This window comes from Aythya fuligula, chromosome 13 (assembly GCF_009819795.1).
Source record: "Aythya fuligula isolate bAytFul2 chromosome 13, bAytFul2.pri, whole genome shotgun sequence".
NCBI lineage: Eukaryota > Metazoa > Chordata > Aves > Anseriformes > Anatidae > Aythya > Aythya fuligula.
Window position 1 is genome coordinate 4,431,214 of NC_045571.1, and position 17,960 is coordinate 4,449,173.

Consider the following 17,960-nt stretch of genomic DNA (forward strand, 5'->3'; position numbering starts at 1 on the left):
ATCTATCTGGGCACATAGTGAGAAGGCAGGATGTCAATGTCCAGAAATGTTACATACTGGTGTGTCGAGAGTAGGGGAGGGGAGTGATTATTGGCTCCCTTCTGAATACTGATCTTTTCTTCTCTAATTTAAAATTGAAAGCTATCTTCTGGAAAACAGACTTCTCTTTGCAGGTTTCAAGCTTGATGAGGTGAATTTTAAACTCATCTTATAAATCACACCTACTGTCTTTTAAATCAGGGTGTTTGGATATTTGTATGCTAAAATCTAGGTGTTGGTTATACAGTTTAAACTAAATTAGAAGTAAGAATCTTGATTTGTTTATTCTCTTCTTTTTGAAGCACTTCAATGTGACAATAAGTTAAAAACACTGATGATATTTGGTTAAATTTATATAACCTTTAGAAGTTGCAAATTAAGCTGGCTAACAGCCAACCTGCCTGATTTTTTTTTTTTTCCTGTGGCTTTTCTCTCCTGTTATACTCCAAAACAGAGAAAACACTTCATAAATTGTTTTCAAGGCCACTTATTTCTTCTGCTGTCTTCAGCTTTCTATCAGTCTACCAAAAGAGCTTGTAAACAGATACTTGCATGCGCAAACACTGGCAACATTCATGTTTTATAATGGCAAAAATAACTTTCTAGTATCATGTTATACATTAGCTCTTGCTTATCTCTTTTTTTTAACCTATACTCTTATCCTTGCTACTTGTGAGTTTATACCTGTGGTTCAGAGCAGGGACTGTGGGAGGGATCTTCAGAGTTCTTGTGTCTGGGACTGAGATATTAAAATTTGAGAGACAGTGGGAAAAAAAAATTCTAAATTAATCAAAATTAATTATAAGCATTTAACTTTAAAAAATGAGTCATCGTAATTTTTATCTTCTAGTACTACAAATGTGGTGCGGAGTTTGCATTAGTAACCCTGGGGACGCTGGGAGCATATGCAGCATTCACAATAGGAATTACACAGTGGAGGTAAGCCATCCCCTCAGATTCGTCAGAGTGCTTAGTACTGCTCAGCCTGAACTTTTGACTGTATTAAGCCTTCCTTTTACAGGACTAAGTTTCGAATAGAAATGAACAAAGCAGATAATGATGCAGGTAATGCTGCAATTGATTCGCTACTAAATTATGAGACTGTGAAGGTAAGAGAGATCTTTGTTTTATTTCTGTCAGCCTAAGTAAAATGAGTCATAAGATTATTTTTATAGGGCTACATATTTGGAGCATTAGCACATTTTTTAAAAATCATTATTCATTTGAAGAGTGCTATGTGATACTGGTAGAGTAGCATAGAAGTTGTTAGCAGGGCTTAAAAAAAAACACTATGTGCTGCTGAAGGGTAAGAAGATTTTCATGACTGAATTTTCTTGACCATCAGTTTCTGCAAAGCATAAACTTAGTTTTGTTAAACTTGGTCTTGTGTACGTGTTTCCAAAAATTTTCTTCTGAATGTCAGCCTGCAGCATACAGTCTTCTCAAATGACCGTGCGTACTGTTTGCTTCACCTGTTACTTCTTGTAGCACTCTATTGCATGAAAGATCGGGTCTCTATTGAGTTTTCTGCTGCTGCTTGAAACGGTTCCTGTGCAGTTTTGAAACTGAGAATGCTCATGTTGATATTATGCTTCTATTAATTGGAGAGTAGAACTGGAAAGAAGTGTTAGTATGAGAACTACTGTTCTTGAGACTTTGCCATCATTGCAGTAGCAATGATGATACTACCTGGAGAACAGAAACTTTTCTTTTTAGTAGCAGCTGGTATTTGGCTTGGATATTAATTGTGTAGAAGCTCTCTGAGAGACAGTGTTAGTAAAATATGAGGATGGCAGGGATCTCTGTATTGTCTCCTTTCCCAGTGTGGGGTGTGCTGGATTTTCTTATTTGTAGAGTGACCTTAGTTCATAAAGGTTTCATACACAAATCTTTTATCTTCATTGTATTGTCAGAATTGTGGCAGGGGGGCAGGGGGTGTCTGTGCATGTGGTATGCTTATGCTGAATTTTGTAATTAGTGAGATACGTGGTCTGGTATGATTGAGAATGTCTCATTTATTATTTTTGCGCCTATTGTAGTATTTCAATAATGAAAAATATGAGGCCCAACGGTATGATGGATTCTTGAAGACATATGAAAACGCTTCTCTGAAGACTACCTCGACTTTAGCTCTCCTCAACTTTGGACAAAGCGCTATATTTAGCGTTGGCTTAACAGCCATCATGGTGCTTGCTAGCCAGGGCATTGTTGCAGGTAACTGATCTATCTATAAGCTAAAATTGATTCTCCTTCACCTTAATCCATACTAGAGGTGTTAATTAACTTGTGGTTGATGTGATAGTTCATTTTAAAATTGTGTTTTCTTGAGAGTATTGGAGTTCCCTGGAGCATTATTAGTTCCATGATAAATATTGCAATAACTAGTGCGATTTTGCTAAAGACGTTTTAAAAGTTTAGCAGTTAGAGAAAGTTCCTAAGAAAATGCATCTTAGGCAAGTTTCTGTTGATAGATTTTGGAAGAAACTTCTATGAGTAAGAATACTTCTTTGGGGAAAGTTTTTAATTTCTACGAGGGCCCTTTCATTTTACCCTTCTTCCTTCCCATGTTGGCAAGAACCAGAACTTTTTCCCCAGTGTATACAGAAATGTAATTTTGTTAGCAGTGACCTTCACATTGTTAGATTAATGAAGGTGCTTTATTAAAAGACTTTGTTTCTATGTGCTAGAGTTTTTCTACCTATATTGGCGTAACTCACTGCATAGAGGAAAACTTGCTTGTTTAGGAGGATGCAGTACAAGCTTCAAATATCGTAGATGACTGCATTATCAGAATGAGGCTCAGCTAAAGGACCATGTGATTTTAGAGTAAAAACAATGATCTTGATCATTTCTTGATCATTTGATTTCTCAATCAAATTCCATAGTTTGGCTTTGTCTGCAGTTTTACTTCAGTTTCAAAATGACCATGTTTCCTGATTGCTTGCTTTCACGTATTAGTTCCTCTCCTTGTGCTTTTAACTTAAGACTGCTTCCCGCTATTGAATTTACAACTTCATAATCTGATAATTTTTTTTTTTGTGAATTTCCTGAAATGCTGCTGGTCTTACTTTCCAGGTGCTATTTTAGCTTTTCTGGTGAAATTCACACCAACATTGACACTTTTTTCAGATTGCTTGCCTATATAAAATCTGATCCAGTAGGAATGTATATGTTGACTATTTAGACATCTGGTTTTAGGAATGTGATATGAGAAACTAGGTTATTTTTAAAAGCTATTTTGTTGCTTCCTAACAAGACAGCCTTCAAGCCTCTTTATTCTCTCTCATCTCTCCTGTCTTAAGGCAGCCTGTCTGTTGGAGATCTCGTAATGGTGAATGGATTGCTGTTCCAACTGTCTCTTCCCCTGAACTTCCTCGGAACAGTATACAGAGAGACAAGACAAGCACTTATAGATATGAATACACTGTTCACGCTTCTCAGTGTAGATACCAAAATCAAAGTAAGTAGTAGCTTATTTTCCTTCAAAGCATGGTGTTACTTAATAGAGGTGTTCCCTAGCAGTGCTATTACTTCACCATGTTTACCTTCCAGGTGTAGTTTCTGTTCAAGAAAGATGTTGTAGAAGGATGTTGTGCTGCATCTTCTTTAGGTGCAATTAGTGCAATAGCAGCTGCTTTTTTTTCTTGCAGAACCTTTTAGTGACGGCAAAAGTTGCTTCATGGAAGCTGTGTTTGTATGGAGATTTTTTTTAAGTATCAATGCATTGTGCTTTTATTTGTAATTAATGATGCAGAATTTATTACTGCAGAAGAAGTTGTGAAGCGGAGTGTTTACAACAGAAATTTTTACCTTCTTTGAGGAGAAGGAGGAACAACCCAATATTACTTGTGTGGCTGATTATAATTATTTTCAACATATCCAAGCTAGAGTGTCTATTTGCCGTTTTCTGAGCTAGGAAATGGACTGTTTAGCTTGTTGAACTGCTTGAGTTACTTTCTGGGCAGCATGTAAAGTGGCACTCTTCTTTTAATAGGACAAAGAACTGGCTCCACCCCTGCAGATCACACCACAGACTGCTGCCATCGCCTTTGATAATGTGCATTTTGAATACCTTGAGGGGCAGAAAGTCCTTGCTGGCGTGTCTTTTGAAGTCCCTGCAGGAAAGAAAGTGGCCATTGTAGGAGGTAGTGGGTCAGGGTGGGTAAATGGACTAAATCCAAAATTCTGCATCATTGATTGGCGTTTTTTAGATGTTTGTTCTTGTTTTGATTATTATTCTTGTTTGTGACATCACTGTTTGGAGATAGTAAAAGATGAACCAGGAATGTAACACTAGCTTCAATCCTTTTCAATTTCAGGAAAAGCACAATTGTGAGATTATTGTTTCGTTTCTATGAACCTCAGAAAGGAAACATTTATGTTGCTGGCCAGAACATACAGGATGTCAGTTTGGAAAGTCTGAGAAAGGCAATAGGAGTTGTACCTCAGGTATAACATGTTTCATTCTCCCCACATAATCTGCAATAATGGTAACTCTCAGAATGTCTGAATTCAGTGGTGGTGCCTATTTCCTTTGAAAGTCACTCCTTTTTTTTTTTCTGGAAATATTACGAAGTTTTTGTGTGTGTCGTTACATGGACCCAATTTCTCAAACGTGTTTAAGCCTCTTAAAGCTGGGCACAGATTGTCATGAACTGATGTGCTTCTATACTTGATTACCACCTATGATGAGTTAGCAGAGTGGTGAAAGTATGCATGATATACTTAAGACACAATGAAATGTGCCCATTTTGGGGAAATGAAATTTCCTCTAATGCTTTTACCTTTGGGCTTTGTGGAAGAATGCAAACTACTCTGTATTTATTTCTTTTGTGGACTAGGGACAGGTTTTTTGTTCAGTTTCTTGTTTCAAATGCTCTTTGCATGAATGCAGGATGCTGTTCTGTTCCATAACACCATCTATTACAACCTGCTGTATGGTAATATTAGCGCAACACCAGAAGAGGTGTACGCTGTGGCAAAGTTGGCAGGAATCCACGATGCTATTCTTCGAATGCCTAATGGTTACAACACCCAAGTTGGTGAACGAGGCCTCAAGCTCTCAGGTAGGTCCTTAAGTACACATGCTCATTTGTACCCCTTCTGCTACCTCCAAGTTCAATGCATAATTTATTCCTCAGGCTTGCTTTTAGCTCATTTACATTATAATATAAATGTAGGGCTAAATATTGATACAAAAATCCAAAGTTTGGACAACTGTAGTCTTAAAGATACTTGAGGGAATGCGTTTTCAGGAGGTAGTTTTAAATTAATATCTAAGCATGTAGATGTGTCTAAATAAAAATGATCTTTCCTGTAATGTGTTTGGGTAGTGGAATGCATGTGAATAGAATTGGGAGCTTTGTGTGCTTGGCATGTAGGAGACCTTCCAAATTTGAGTTTTTAAATCTAAACTCATAGCAGCTGACAGCGAGATACTTATCTTTGCAGTTGATAGTAAGTAATGCTGTGGGATATATTGCTGTTGCAGCATAGTTGTTTTAGAGCTTATTCATAACAAAAGGGCAATTATATCTTACTATTTTTAAGAAACAATGCAAAAATGGTGTCTATGTATTTGTAAGCCATGGATTTATGTAACACCGCCTTGGTGCTGAAGTGTAGGCTGTCAGCGTTCCTCCATAGTTGGGTATGTACCGTGTAAAGTGGTGTAACTGGCCTACCCAAGAAAGCAGCATCACAGCATTAGGCAGGTTTTGCTAGGCATGCTAGCTGTGCTTTGGCTGCTCTTACACAATTTCAGTTTACTTCTTCTCTCCAGGCATCTGTAATATTACAATTACATACCCGTTGTTTTTTTTTTTTTTTTAGGGAAGATGATGCAGGAAAGCAAACGTTCTTCCTGTGGCAGAGTTAAGGGAATGATAATCTAAGATGAGGGATCACATGGAAGCTGGGGAATGTCTAAATCACGTCCCCTGTTCTTCTGTTTTTTATTGTAGGACATAGGATTATAAATGTATGGAGTTGAAGTATAACTCTTCTAGGTAGCAGCAAGATTCCAATAAAATGCTTTCAGTTCAAATTTCTTAAGTTGTAGCTGCTTTGAGAGAAAGCCAGTAACAATGTCCATCACACAAATGTAACAGGAAATGCACATAGAATAAAACAAAATCAAAATTGTTTACGTTGAAGGGTATGTGATTATTATTATGCCATTATTACCTGACATTGTTGTTATTTATTATCATCATCAGTAAGTCTTTATCCTCGTATGGCTCTTAAAGTTTTTAATAGATAAATGATGCAAGATAAAATGGGATAGTCATTTTTGTGAGGCTTCCCCATTGAATTCACTGATGGGTTTTGTTTCCCCTCCTTGGTGGGTATTATGAGAAGTATAAGATGCAGTTGCAAACTTCATTAAAGCCACCTCCTGTTGCCTCGTTTTGAGAAAGCAAAGCACTGTATGTTTTTGCTTATAATTGCTGGCCAATGTGAGTAGTGCTGGGGCAATTTTTCACTTGTTTATTTTTTTAATACAACAAACTTAAAGTTGTTAAGATAAATGGGAGCTCAATTAGAATGTTTGGAAGGATTTTGATAAGTGCTGAACTGTGTGCAGAGAGTAGCAATGAAGAGACTTCAGCACGTACTGCCTGGGGAGACCCCCTATCACTGTGGTGGCATGTAGGACATGGCTTTCTAAATAACTCCTCCTCAATACAAGGCCTTGTTTATAGCGAGCTTGTAAGCCTGCGTGGCAGAGCTGGTTTGTTTTCTTCCACCCTGTCTCCATGTACAAGACACTGCTGGTCAGTAGGCTGAAGAATGGGTCAACTGTTTTTATCTCCATGTAGGATGGAGCAGTGGAGGGCAGAGTCTGTTCTGTTGGGAATGAGGAATGGCCCTACAGGGGAGACAGGTCTGTCCCAATGAGTTGGGAAATGTCAAGGTTTTAGGTTGGATGTTAGGAGAAACTTCTTTACCGAAAGGGTTGTGAGGCGTTGGGATGGGCTGCCCAGGGAAGTGGTGGAGTCACCATCCCTGGAGGTCTTCAAAAGACGTTTAGATGACTAGATCACTAGAGCTTAGTGATGTGGTTTAGTGGAGGACTGGTTAGTGTTAGGTCAGAGGTTGGACTTGGTGATCTTGGAGGTCTCTTCCAACCTAGATGATTCTGTGAAAGTACTGAGGTTGTTTGGAGACAACACTGGACCTTTGGAGAGTGTTGGACTGTTGGGAGTCCAGGAATGCAGCGCATTCAGGCAGACGCTGCCTGTGGCAAGACAGCAAGCTGTGTGGTTTTTCTTACTATGCAGCTGCTGAAATCCTAGACTCTTTCAAACAGGATCAGGGGTTATGTTCTGTACCCAGAATGTACGTGCAGGAGGAAGCACGGGCATTTGTGAAAGGGAAATGCAGAGAGGAATGTTAGAAGGAGAATAAAATGTGAAGCACAAACCTGGGTGAGTGAGTGGAAGATAAAATAGGGACAGACTGCACTGCAGAGGGCAATGATAATGATGAAAGGTTTCTCTCGTGGTGCCTGTCTCCCAAAAGTAGTGATTTCTAGAAAGACAATTTGGCCAGCAATAGGTTTGGAACGTCTTGTGGTTTACCTTGAAGTAGTAGTTTGGGTTTTTTCAAGTAGAATGTGTTGCAGTGTTTTTTTATAATAGATGTGTAATAGACAGAGCCACAACAACCTCGAGCCCTGACTTTGTGAACAAAACAATTAAAATGCTGCAGTCCTGAGTGTGAATGGGGAAGAACACGGAACAAGTCCGTATGCTACAGATGTAAGGAAAGACCTTGGATTTTATCATTGTATGTCTTTCAAACATGGATATTGACAAGCTGTGAGTTTTGAACATGCTTTGAAGGAGAGAGCATATTAAAATTGACTGAGTAAATTGTGCAATTCTAATTGCTGCTGAGTTCTGCCAAAGACAGTTTAAAACTTGAGCTGCGTGATTATTATCAGCCTTTTAAATGGTTTATTAAAGCATGTTCTCTCCTGATAGGTGTGGAACATTAACAGGAATGTAATGATGTTAAATGGAATGTTTCACAGTCTTGAATGAAACAAGAGGGGACAAGTGCATGAATGTGAAATGTTTGTATTGCATACCAAATGTTTATCAGATTTTAACTTCTGAAATGCACCTGTTTTCCTGTCTGTTAAAGTTGTCCTGAGTTATTCTTGGGTAAGTGTCTGTAAGAATTGTGAAGGAAGGAAACTAGTCTGAAACTTGCTTACCTCGAAAACCAACAGGCAGTACATTGCATAAGGAAGGTGGTTTTCAGTGCTGTATTCATTGTATTCATAAATGAAATCTGTTTGTTAAAGCTGTTAGGTATGGACACTTTTAATCTGGGCCAGAGAGGAATGAAAAGTAAAATGAACTTCAAGGAGAGATGTGAAAGAAAAAACACATGCAAGGTGCATGAAGTAGAATACAGCAGGCAGGGACAGAGGACTTACGTGTGTTCAGTTACTGCACAGGGCATAGCTTAGAGCAGGCAAATGAGTTCATAGTTGGAGTCATGTGGGGTAAGTTACTGTATATTGTCATCCTCGGCTATGTGAATGAGGCTCTTGCCTTGTAGCGGGTATGAAACAGTTTTCCGTCCCTTTCTAAAAAACTAATCAATCTTGAATCACTTTGGATTTACCAAGGAGCAGGAACTTGATCTTTATTAAGAAAAAATTATAAACAAAACAAAAGTCTTGTCCGCTGCTAAATTTAGAATATTCTGGAGGTCATGATTGTAACTTCGTTTTTTTTCCTCTTCCTTCCCTCACCCCTCTCTATTTAGGAGGAGAAAAGCAAAGAGTTGCAATTGCTAGAGCAATGTTAAAGGAGCCACTTATTTTTCTCTATGATGAAGCCACATCTTCTTTAGATTCGATTACGGAAGAGGTAAATTGAGATAAAGAAATATAAAACTTAAGTGGTGTAATGATGTCTGGTTATGATGCTTTTTCCTTGTGTTTTTATTTTATTTTTTCCTCCTGGAAACAATTCTGTTATTTTTGCCAGATGGCTATTGTATGTTTTGCTGGGATTGTTAAGAGATCCTATGGTTAATTTCTTTTTCTAAAGGCCAGACCAGAGATGTCTCTGTCCACCTTGAGACATGGTGAAGAACAGCAGCTCTGTCTCTGGGTGTATCTTCTGTTTTATGCTCTGGATGTTCTGTTTGCCATACAATGTTCTTCTCTGATACCATTGTAAATTCTTGATGTGGCCAGGGGAGTGAAGCTTTCCAGTCCACTTTAAAGTATGTTTAGATAACATCTAGCATTCATTTAAAATGTATTAAATAACTGTGAGATAACGCAGAGCAGAAAAACTCCCGTTCATCGTGCAGTATCTTTCTGAGATGCAAATCAGGTGGGCGTAACCTGCAGTGCTGGTATTAATTTGTATTCATTTCACAGGAAGGGCTCCGAAACATCAGAGTGTTGTGACATAGATGTCATGACACTACCACAGTAACTGCATCAGGCTTCATAACTACGTCTTTGCTTAAACACAAAACTCTCAGCACCAGCAGTAATTTCACAAACTAATGTCATCAAAAACGAGAGCTGGAGCTGTGTTTATGTTCACTTATGCAGATTATTGAGTGAATTTATTGACCTGTAATCACTAAATTGCTTTCATTTTCCAGGTATAAAGAAATCAGAGTACAAACAGTACACCTATATAGTACCTCATTCAAATATAGTACAGCTTCCTCATTGGACCAGAAACGTTCATAACACACGCACTATTCTGCAGAATGCTTCTTGATTCTTTCTCTCTTTCATTTTGCTGTGTTTCTGGCAAGAATCATAAACAAAGCAGAAAGCTTCACACTTTTTTGCACTTTAAAGACAGCAAATGAAAATGAAACATTTCCACAAAAGTCTGTCAGGTAATTGGAATGTTTTCTGACAAAGACAAGCATTTTGCAGGAAAATGAAGTGGGCACTTCAGTTACTGTAGTAAGGGCACCAACTCCCAATTTTTGCTGCTTGCAACTGAGTACAGTTTGGGAAAGTGGCAAAGTGCTCACAAAGGAAGCAGCAGATGGATCAATCCCAGGATTGCTTAACTTTGTGTTCCATGTTGGCATGGTATTGAGAGTTTTTTTTTTTTTTTCTTTAGCTTTCATTGATTGGAAAATCATTTTATCTTCTGTCTTTACTGTTGTTTATCTTGCTTTTGTAACGTGGCTACACAGGTGGAGGTTTTTCCTGAAATCAAGTAACACTTCATCCCTTGGGATATCTGCATTTTTCTATGAATGAAAGCTTTCTTTTCCATCCTGCTCCCCTGTTTGAGGACTTTCAAAGCCCTCGTATTTCATGCTTGGGCTGCTTCTGTTTCTTGTAGACGTATCTGTTTCTTATTGTGAAAGTATAGCAGTATGAGAGAGATTTCTCAACACTCATTTCCAATAATTTGCATATCTCCAGACAGCCTTTTATTTCTTCCATACGACCTAGAAGTGTTTAAGAGCATGTCTGTGTTTTAATCTTACAGAATATTCTCAGTGCTATGAGGGACATGGTGAAACACCGAACATCAGTTTTCATTGCCCACAGGTTGTCGACAGTAGTTGATGCAGATGAAATCATTGTGCTGGATCAGGTGAGGCGATCGCCCTGTGAAGCGTAGCTTCTACATTATCTGTGTTCATTTTAGAGTCTGTGCCCATTCTGAAATATTAACACCCCTGCCAAGCTACTAAAAGCTCTTCCTGTAGAGATGAACTATGTTAGAAAAACCCAGCCCAAGCTTTGCTTTCTGTAGGTCTTTGCAACTAACTGTTTATCAGTTGTAGAAACTTGCATGTCCATCTCTTGTATGTTGTGTGTATTTTTGCTTCATTTGAATAGTACATCTAATTACAGGTGTTTATAAGGATTATGACAAATTTTGCTTGTTGCTCTGGGACTGGCAGAACATTGCATGTTTCTAATCTGATTTACTACATGTTCCTGTCAGCTTGGCTTTGTAATGTGTTCCTCCAGTTTATGCTTCATTCTCATTACTCATTGAGTGTCTGTTTTTCAAAAACATCCATAGTTTTTTTCTCTCAATGACAAGAGAGTCCAGCATATTCTGTTTCCATACAGATAAAACTGTTGTAGGACTGTTCAATCTCATTGTTATAAGTCTCAACACCGTTTTCTTTGTACCTGTAGAAAATTTGCAATTACTCCCTTCCTGTATACTTCCCTTCTAAGAAAAGAGAAAAGTTTATAATGTATGTTTTACTAATATCACAATTCTGCCCTCATATTCAGTCTGTCCGAAGTCTATTTTCTTCTGTTACCCATAACTGGGTGTAGATTTAAAACAAGTATCCTTATTGTAACTTCATAGTTACTCTTCCTGTTTGCTTATGCTGAAAATGAAGTGTTCTACTCTACTGATAAGAGATGTTAAATTTAACTCTGCGTTCATTTATTTCAGGTACTCTGTGTATACTTGTGACCTTAGGTGTATCTAGTGACCAAAAATGTGCATATCTAAAAGAAATTATTCTTGCAGTATGGAAAATGATTTCACAGAAAATTATAACTATCTTATGAAACAATGACATTCCTGATTGCCTTCGCTGTACAAATTTCAGCTTCATATCAATCTCAAATTGAAGTGCTGGAGAACATTCACTTTGCAGCTCTTTTTCATTTGCTTTTGTTCTACTTGTTTTTTTTTGGCTATCGCTGAAAAATCATTTTCTAAGGTGTATCCTTTATGTCACTGCATGTTACAGCATCTTGCAAGTGTTTTTTACCGTGTTATAAAGCAATCTGTGACTTTTTTTTTGTTTCGATGCAAGTTTTTCACAGCTTACGAAAAGTGTGTTTTGTGTTACAGTGTAACTTGAATTGAAAATAAAAGCACAACCCAAAACTGTAAAACAGCTAGGGTGCTCACTTTCATGAATGATTTTAGTGTAAGAGAGAAAGTGGATCAGTAAGGCAGCACGGTGCAGCACTTCCTAGCAGATGACTGTTTTGCGAGGTATCCTTGACGTTTGCTTAGCAGAAAGTTGCCTCTTGTCCCAGCTTGACTGATGAGTGCTGTGTTAGCAACCAGCTAAATGAGGTGACCAGATGATTGTGGCTCTTTTTGCTTAGCAGTGGAAATATGGCACAATTTCAGCATCTTTTCAGCCTAGATAAAATCTGAATAATTCTTATGTAAACAAACACTGCAGCATTAAGATCAATATCATTAATAAAGCTGAACAGAGAAGTTAAATTTCTGGTGATTGTTCAAGAGCTATTAAAAAAAAAAAAGTCATCAGTCAAAAGCTTAGTCTCCACTACAGTGAACTCTCCAAATTAACCACTTAGTTTTTAAATAAATTCTGCAGTTAATGTTGGTCAAGTGTATATTTGTTCATATTCCACCAGCACGACTAGTAATAAAAGTGACAAGACCCAATTTTGTTTCCCAGCATGTTCATCAGCAGCTGTCACAAGGAGGTAGATTTAATTGTAAATCAGAATTTGGAACTAATACAAAATCCATGTAGCTGTCTTTTCCCAAAAGAAAGAATAGCTGGAGAACGAATACATTATTTTAATTTGAAGTCAGCAAATGCAAATGTATCTCTCAAATTAAAAAGATGAGTGAGTCAGGTTTTTTGAACAGTAGTGCTGTTTCACTGTCTGTAGGATTTGAGTTTTCCTCCCCAACTCTTCCTTCCCATTTTCACCATGATAGTCAATAAAGCAGCTTTGCCCTTCAAAACAAAGAGCACAGGTGAACTAACTGCTGGCTCAGTTTTCATGATGAACAATGATAGAAGTCACCGAGCACCCATCTAGAAGCACAATTTACATTAGCTGTTTTTAGGATTTTATTTTAAATGCATTTTCTTTATCTAGTACAAATCCCTCTTTGTGTGCTCTTTTAGCTTCTCAATGTAGCTTAAGTATATTTCTTACCAAGCAGAGGCAAATATGTGTCTGGTTTGGTACATTCATTTGACTTTTGTGGTAGCAATTTAGCACGTTGCTCCTCTTAGGGTTCTGTGTTTATTTTAAATAGCACTTCCAGTTTAGGTAGTAAACTTTTCCATGTTGATGAGCTTTAAATTTTATCCAGGTGGACACAAGGCATCTATGCTCTTGTTTACTTATGGTTTAGAAGAATACAGCTCTTTGTTTTGCAACATAACATGCAATTCAGTGCACAACATATTCAGCTTTCCATTGCTGTCCCAAGCTTCTCCTAACTAAGAATTGTTGTAATCCATACTGTGAAATTTTGCCCCATGTGTTGGCAGCATTTATATTCCTAAAGCTCTGGTGATACTGCTTACTGACTAAACTTCCCTTCTTTTACAGGGTAAAGTTGTGGAACGTGGTAGACATGCAGAACTTCTTGCAAGTCCTAGCAATCTCTATTATGAAATGTGGCACACGCAGAGCAGCAAAGTACTGAATAGTCATAATGATCCAAACTGGGGAGAGAAAAGTAATCAGCTGTCCAAAGAGGAGGAAAGGAAGAAGCTACAAGAAGAAATTATCAATAGTGTGAAAGGCTGTGGAAACTGTTCGTGCTAAGTATGATCCTGGATTAATCTCATAGCAGGTTCCAATACACACAAGGTTACAGTGAAGCACAGCTCTTGTTTTTGTTTTTTGTTTTTTTTTTTAAGTCAACATTCAGAAACTTCCTGGGTCTTGCAGTTTTGCAGTTTTACAGTTTCTCAGAGGGACATAATTTCAACCAAAGGAGTTTTAATTCTACATCTTTGCAAATCTCCGATATTCAGTGGCAATCTGCAAGAGCTGAGTTTTTTTTTCAAAAACTTTAAACTTACTTCTCAAGTAAGAGTGTACTTTATGGCAATTTTTAGGCATTGGTAAATTCTCTTGGTAGTTGCTTTGAGATGGATTATTAAATTGTAAACAGACTTGTCCTTGATTTAGATTTTCTCATCATTATTGATTGATAAATGTCATGTTTTAATTGTAATTAGGCTAATTTGAGCTCAGTTGCTAGTGAGGAAGATGCAATTTAAATTCTGGAGTGGTGTTCTGGTTTAAAATTTTCTTCTATGTGAAGAAGAAGAAAAGCTTCAACAAAATATTGCAGGTTTCTAGTAGTAAGCTAAGTATTGGAATAATCCACCTCGCTCTTACAAAACACCTCTCATAACAGACTATCTGGAAATGTATTGGTATTCTTTTAAAAAGAACATACGATATTTTTAAGAGCTGGCAAAAACCTGGAATTGAAAAAATTTGGTACAACTTTACAGAAAATTTACAGAAAACATACGAAACATTGCATGCATATACTAAGAATCTGAAGCTTTTCCTTAATTTAAAAAAGTCCAAGTTCAGGATTCCTTATCTTCAACATCTGTTATAGTAGTCAAAGCAGAATGCAGTCACTTCTTTCTGTTTCAGTGATGGTCTTAGGGAGCAATTAAGATTCAATAAAAACTTCCATGAATTTCTATTATGTCATTAATGTGTGAGAAAATGACCTGGATAATATTGAAAGTGCAGCTGCAAGAATCTCCAGATTTCAATAGTCAAAATGTCTTCAGTGCCCAGAAACCTCAATCTTTGTGATTTGCAAGACACAATGGGATTGTATTTTTTTAGGCCTTATCTCTTCAAGGAGATTTACCATATCTATTTATCACTAGTTACTCTGGTATAATTCCCCATTTTGGAATTAAAAAATAAAAATAAAAAATGTTGGATGTTGACAAGCAACTGTTTTTTTTTTGTGTTTTTTTTTTTTTCTGGGAAATTATACCAGTATAATTACACCCCTATAATTACACTAGTAAATCAGGTGCAAAATTTCTTAGATTGGGCACTAGCAAAGCACTGAATTTGGTGCTTCTGGAAACTTATTTCTAAATAGCATTTGTTCTTCTGTTATACTCTTCTCTGCAATAAAATATAGGAACAGTAAAGTAAAGGAACTAAAACCTTTATATTTTTTGCTAGTCACTCATTTTCTCTCTATGACAGGTTTTTCCCCCCACCATTGTAATTAATCCCCAGTTAAAAATTACTTGAAAATTGTATCAAATGCAAGGACTTCTATTTTCATCCTCTGAGTCCGCAAGCCTTGCTAATGTAGTGACAGTTCAGAATTCCTTTAGCTTACAATCTTCCTTTTCTTTTTACTAATTAATTCTTTTTTAGTTTCTAACAGCAGTATTGTTGATTATAAAGGTGCAGTTATCTCTGAACTGCCAGAAACAGTTAGCAAAAGGTTGATGCAAGTGTTGAGATGTCTCCCTTTCCTATATTGCAGCTAATAAAAAATAAAAATAGAATAAAAAAAACACACGCACAAAGAAAACATGTCGTCTCTCTCTGATCTCCCTCCACACCTCAAGAGCTAGTCTTTGGAATTAAATATTTTTACTGCTGCTTCATACAGTGGATAATGTAGAAAGGCTGTAAGTAGTATTTCAATTAAGAACATTATTTTTCCCCTTTGGCACAAGCTTTAGAAATGTCACAAGTCTGAAAAATAGAGGAAAAGTTTTGTTTTTTTTTCTTGATGAACAATTTCCCATATTGCAGGGCTTAGACATCCTACTAAATGCTAGCTTCTGCATCAACTTCAGACAATATCTTCTAAACAGTCTGAACCCAAAAGTCATTTTAATGCCACGCTTGATTGTGAAGGTAAGTTTTCAGGTTAACAAATGATTATACAAAGCTGATGTCTTTATTCACTGCGGATGGATTCTGCAAATGCCCCAAGAGTCTTGAGTATTACAGGTTTGGGTCAAAGACTGTTTTCAGATGGTAAATACGAGAAGTGGTCAAAGTTTAAACCCGTAGAAGGTTTGGTGTAGCTGTAAGGCCATTACCTGTCTCTGCCATCATTTTTGGTGCCAACCCACATGCTGAAGCTGTGAGCAAACTGGATGACTGCTATTAATCTTTCACAAAGACATTTCCTAAAAAAAAAAAAAAGGAGGGTAGTCACACAGAGTATTTGTTTTGAGAGTTAAGGTGAGGTTTTGGAGATGTCTAATAACTTGCTGTGTTGTGGAGCTTCTAGATAAACACTGGCTGCTTTGTTGCTTTATCTGAGTGAATGGTTTTTGTGCTTGTCCATCTGCTTCTTATGCACAGGTTACAAAAATACATTTTCCCATTAAAAATTTAGCAGCAGCACACAAGAAATGGAAAACCAAAAAGGTTAATGATAGCAAAAGTTCCCCCAGTTACCTGTGTGATTTAAATGGTGAAACGCTTCCTGTAAAAGCAGAACAAGGCAATGCGTAGCTGAAGAGTTGTAAATAAGCAAATGAGGCTCCTCTGCTGCCAGCAGCCTCACACAATTCTGTTGAATGGCTGCAGTGATAAAATACTGAGCGATGTGTTTAGCTTGTGAGCAGGCATCTTGGAGAAGTAGTAGCAATGCTTGGTGATTCTTGTGTCTGCTAGAAGGTAAAACTTTTTTTGTCTCAAACTTTTTGTTGTTTGTTTTGGGGTTTTTATGTACTGTGACTCCAAAAGGTCACCATTTTCAGCAGACATTTAAAACACAATGATGGGAGAGTCATGTCTTCGAGGGCTTGGTCACTGTAGTACATCAAGTCTTAAGATGGTATGTATGGCATCTCTTTATAAAGCCTTACAATTTTAGAGGAAAATGATATATTTTGAACTCATTCTAATAAACTCAGTGAATTTTAGTAATTCTGCTTCTCTATTCTGGAACACCACTTATTCTAAACAACAGCTTTTCATATTCTGGAAATTTCCCTGGACTTTTAGCTGGTCAATTTTCAAAAGTCAAAGCATCTAGTACCATTATAAAACCTGTTCGCGTTTTTAGAGTGGAAAAAGCCATTCACTTTTTTTTTCTGTTTTATTTATAAAGGAGATGTATTTGTGAAAAATAGACATAAAAACGTGGCCGCTTCTTGCAGTATATAGTCAACTGTAACCTTAGAGAATTTAGTTTTAATTCCTATGCAAGATCTTTTAAGCATAGGAAACAACACGTTTTGCCTATCGTAACCTCTAGGTTAGCAAACTGCTTAGTTGGTGGAGAGGTTGATGGTGTTTTGGTTGTTACAAACGGAAGTTTATAACTTGTTACTTGCAGATGACCCCTCAGTTTATTCTCAGCAGTGCTGTTATATAGATTAGTAGTTACCTAAATCTCTTAAAATTAAGGTTTTAAATTATGTGCAAACTTCTTTTCAGAATGGAAATGTAAAATATACATTGTACAGTAAGCTGATAATGTTCAAGAACAACAAGAGATAGCTTAAGATCATATTGTGTAAACAGCTTGATGGAAGACTTCTTACCCTGACTCCTCTTGTTCATCTGTGTACAGATAATTATTACTAAATAAAGGATTTATCTTTGTGAATAGATATGGGTGTCCTGTTAAAATGATTTTAATAACAGCTAAGGGAGTATGGCTTCTCCACCTAGCATGGGGAGCTCTGAATTGACTTTTCTAGCAAAAGCAATTGTTTGCAATGTTTGGGAATGACACTGAAATCCCTAACAAATTACAAGGCTGTGGGTTAGCATAAGGCAACCAAATTCCAGATGATCAATTAGAAAGGTAAGCTTGTGTAGTGCACACAGATTCTCTTCCCATCAAATTCTGTCTCTTTAAATTTCAGTGTACTGAGCTGCAAAGCCATATGAAGAGCACTCACGTTAGACGCATCCTGCTGATGAGAACGAAAATCTGTTGTTAAAAAGCTTGACTGTTTCTTACTTGAAAATGCTGTATTTTTATAAATGTGAACTGGTTTACCTCTTTAGCACCGAACCTGAGAACAATAGAAGTAGATCTGTTTGAAGAATTTGCTTGAACCTTCTCTTGATGTGACACTGGGTCTAGTTAATGACTGAAGATCATTTTGTGCAGCTGTAACACGAGTTTCTCCTTATCAAATGAGAAGGCAAGATATGGTTTTTATTT

The 17,960-nt window shown here is 37.1% G+C and overlaps 1 protein-coding gene across 1 annotated transcript in view; it reads left to right on the forward strand.

Annotated features, from left to right (window-relative positions):
- The window catches only part of ABCB7 (ATP binding cassette subfamily B member 7), a 42,658-nt gene extending 25,261 nt beyond the window's left edge, over positions 1 to 17,397 (forward strand). Inside the window, exons 7-16 of the mRNA XM_032196387.1 lie at positions 890 to 978; positions 1,061 to 1,148; positions 2,079 to 2,253; positions 3,342 to 3,499; positions 4,034 to 4,197; positions 4,359 to 4,488; positions 4,934 to 5,105; positions 8,824 to 8,927; positions 10,539 to 10,646; positions 13,364 to 17,397. Of these exons, the coding sequence (XP_032052278.1) occupies positions 890 to 978; positions 1,061 to 1,148; positions 2,079 to 2,253; positions 3,342 to 3,499; positions 4,034 to 4,197; positions 4,359 to 4,488; positions 4,934 to 5,105; positions 8,824 to 8,927; positions 10,539 to 10,646; positions 13,364 to 13,582 (1,407 nt within the window). The 3' untranslated portion in view covers positions 13,583 to 17,397. The remainder of the gene's footprint in view (positions 1 to 889; positions 979 to 1,060; positions 1,149 to 2,078; positions 2,254 to 3,341; positions 3,500 to 4,033; positions 4,198 to 4,358; positions 4,489 to 4,933; positions 5,106 to 8,823; positions 8,928 to 10,538; positions 10,647 to 13,363) is intronic.
- Positions 17,398 to 17,960: the final 563 nt, after the last annotated feature.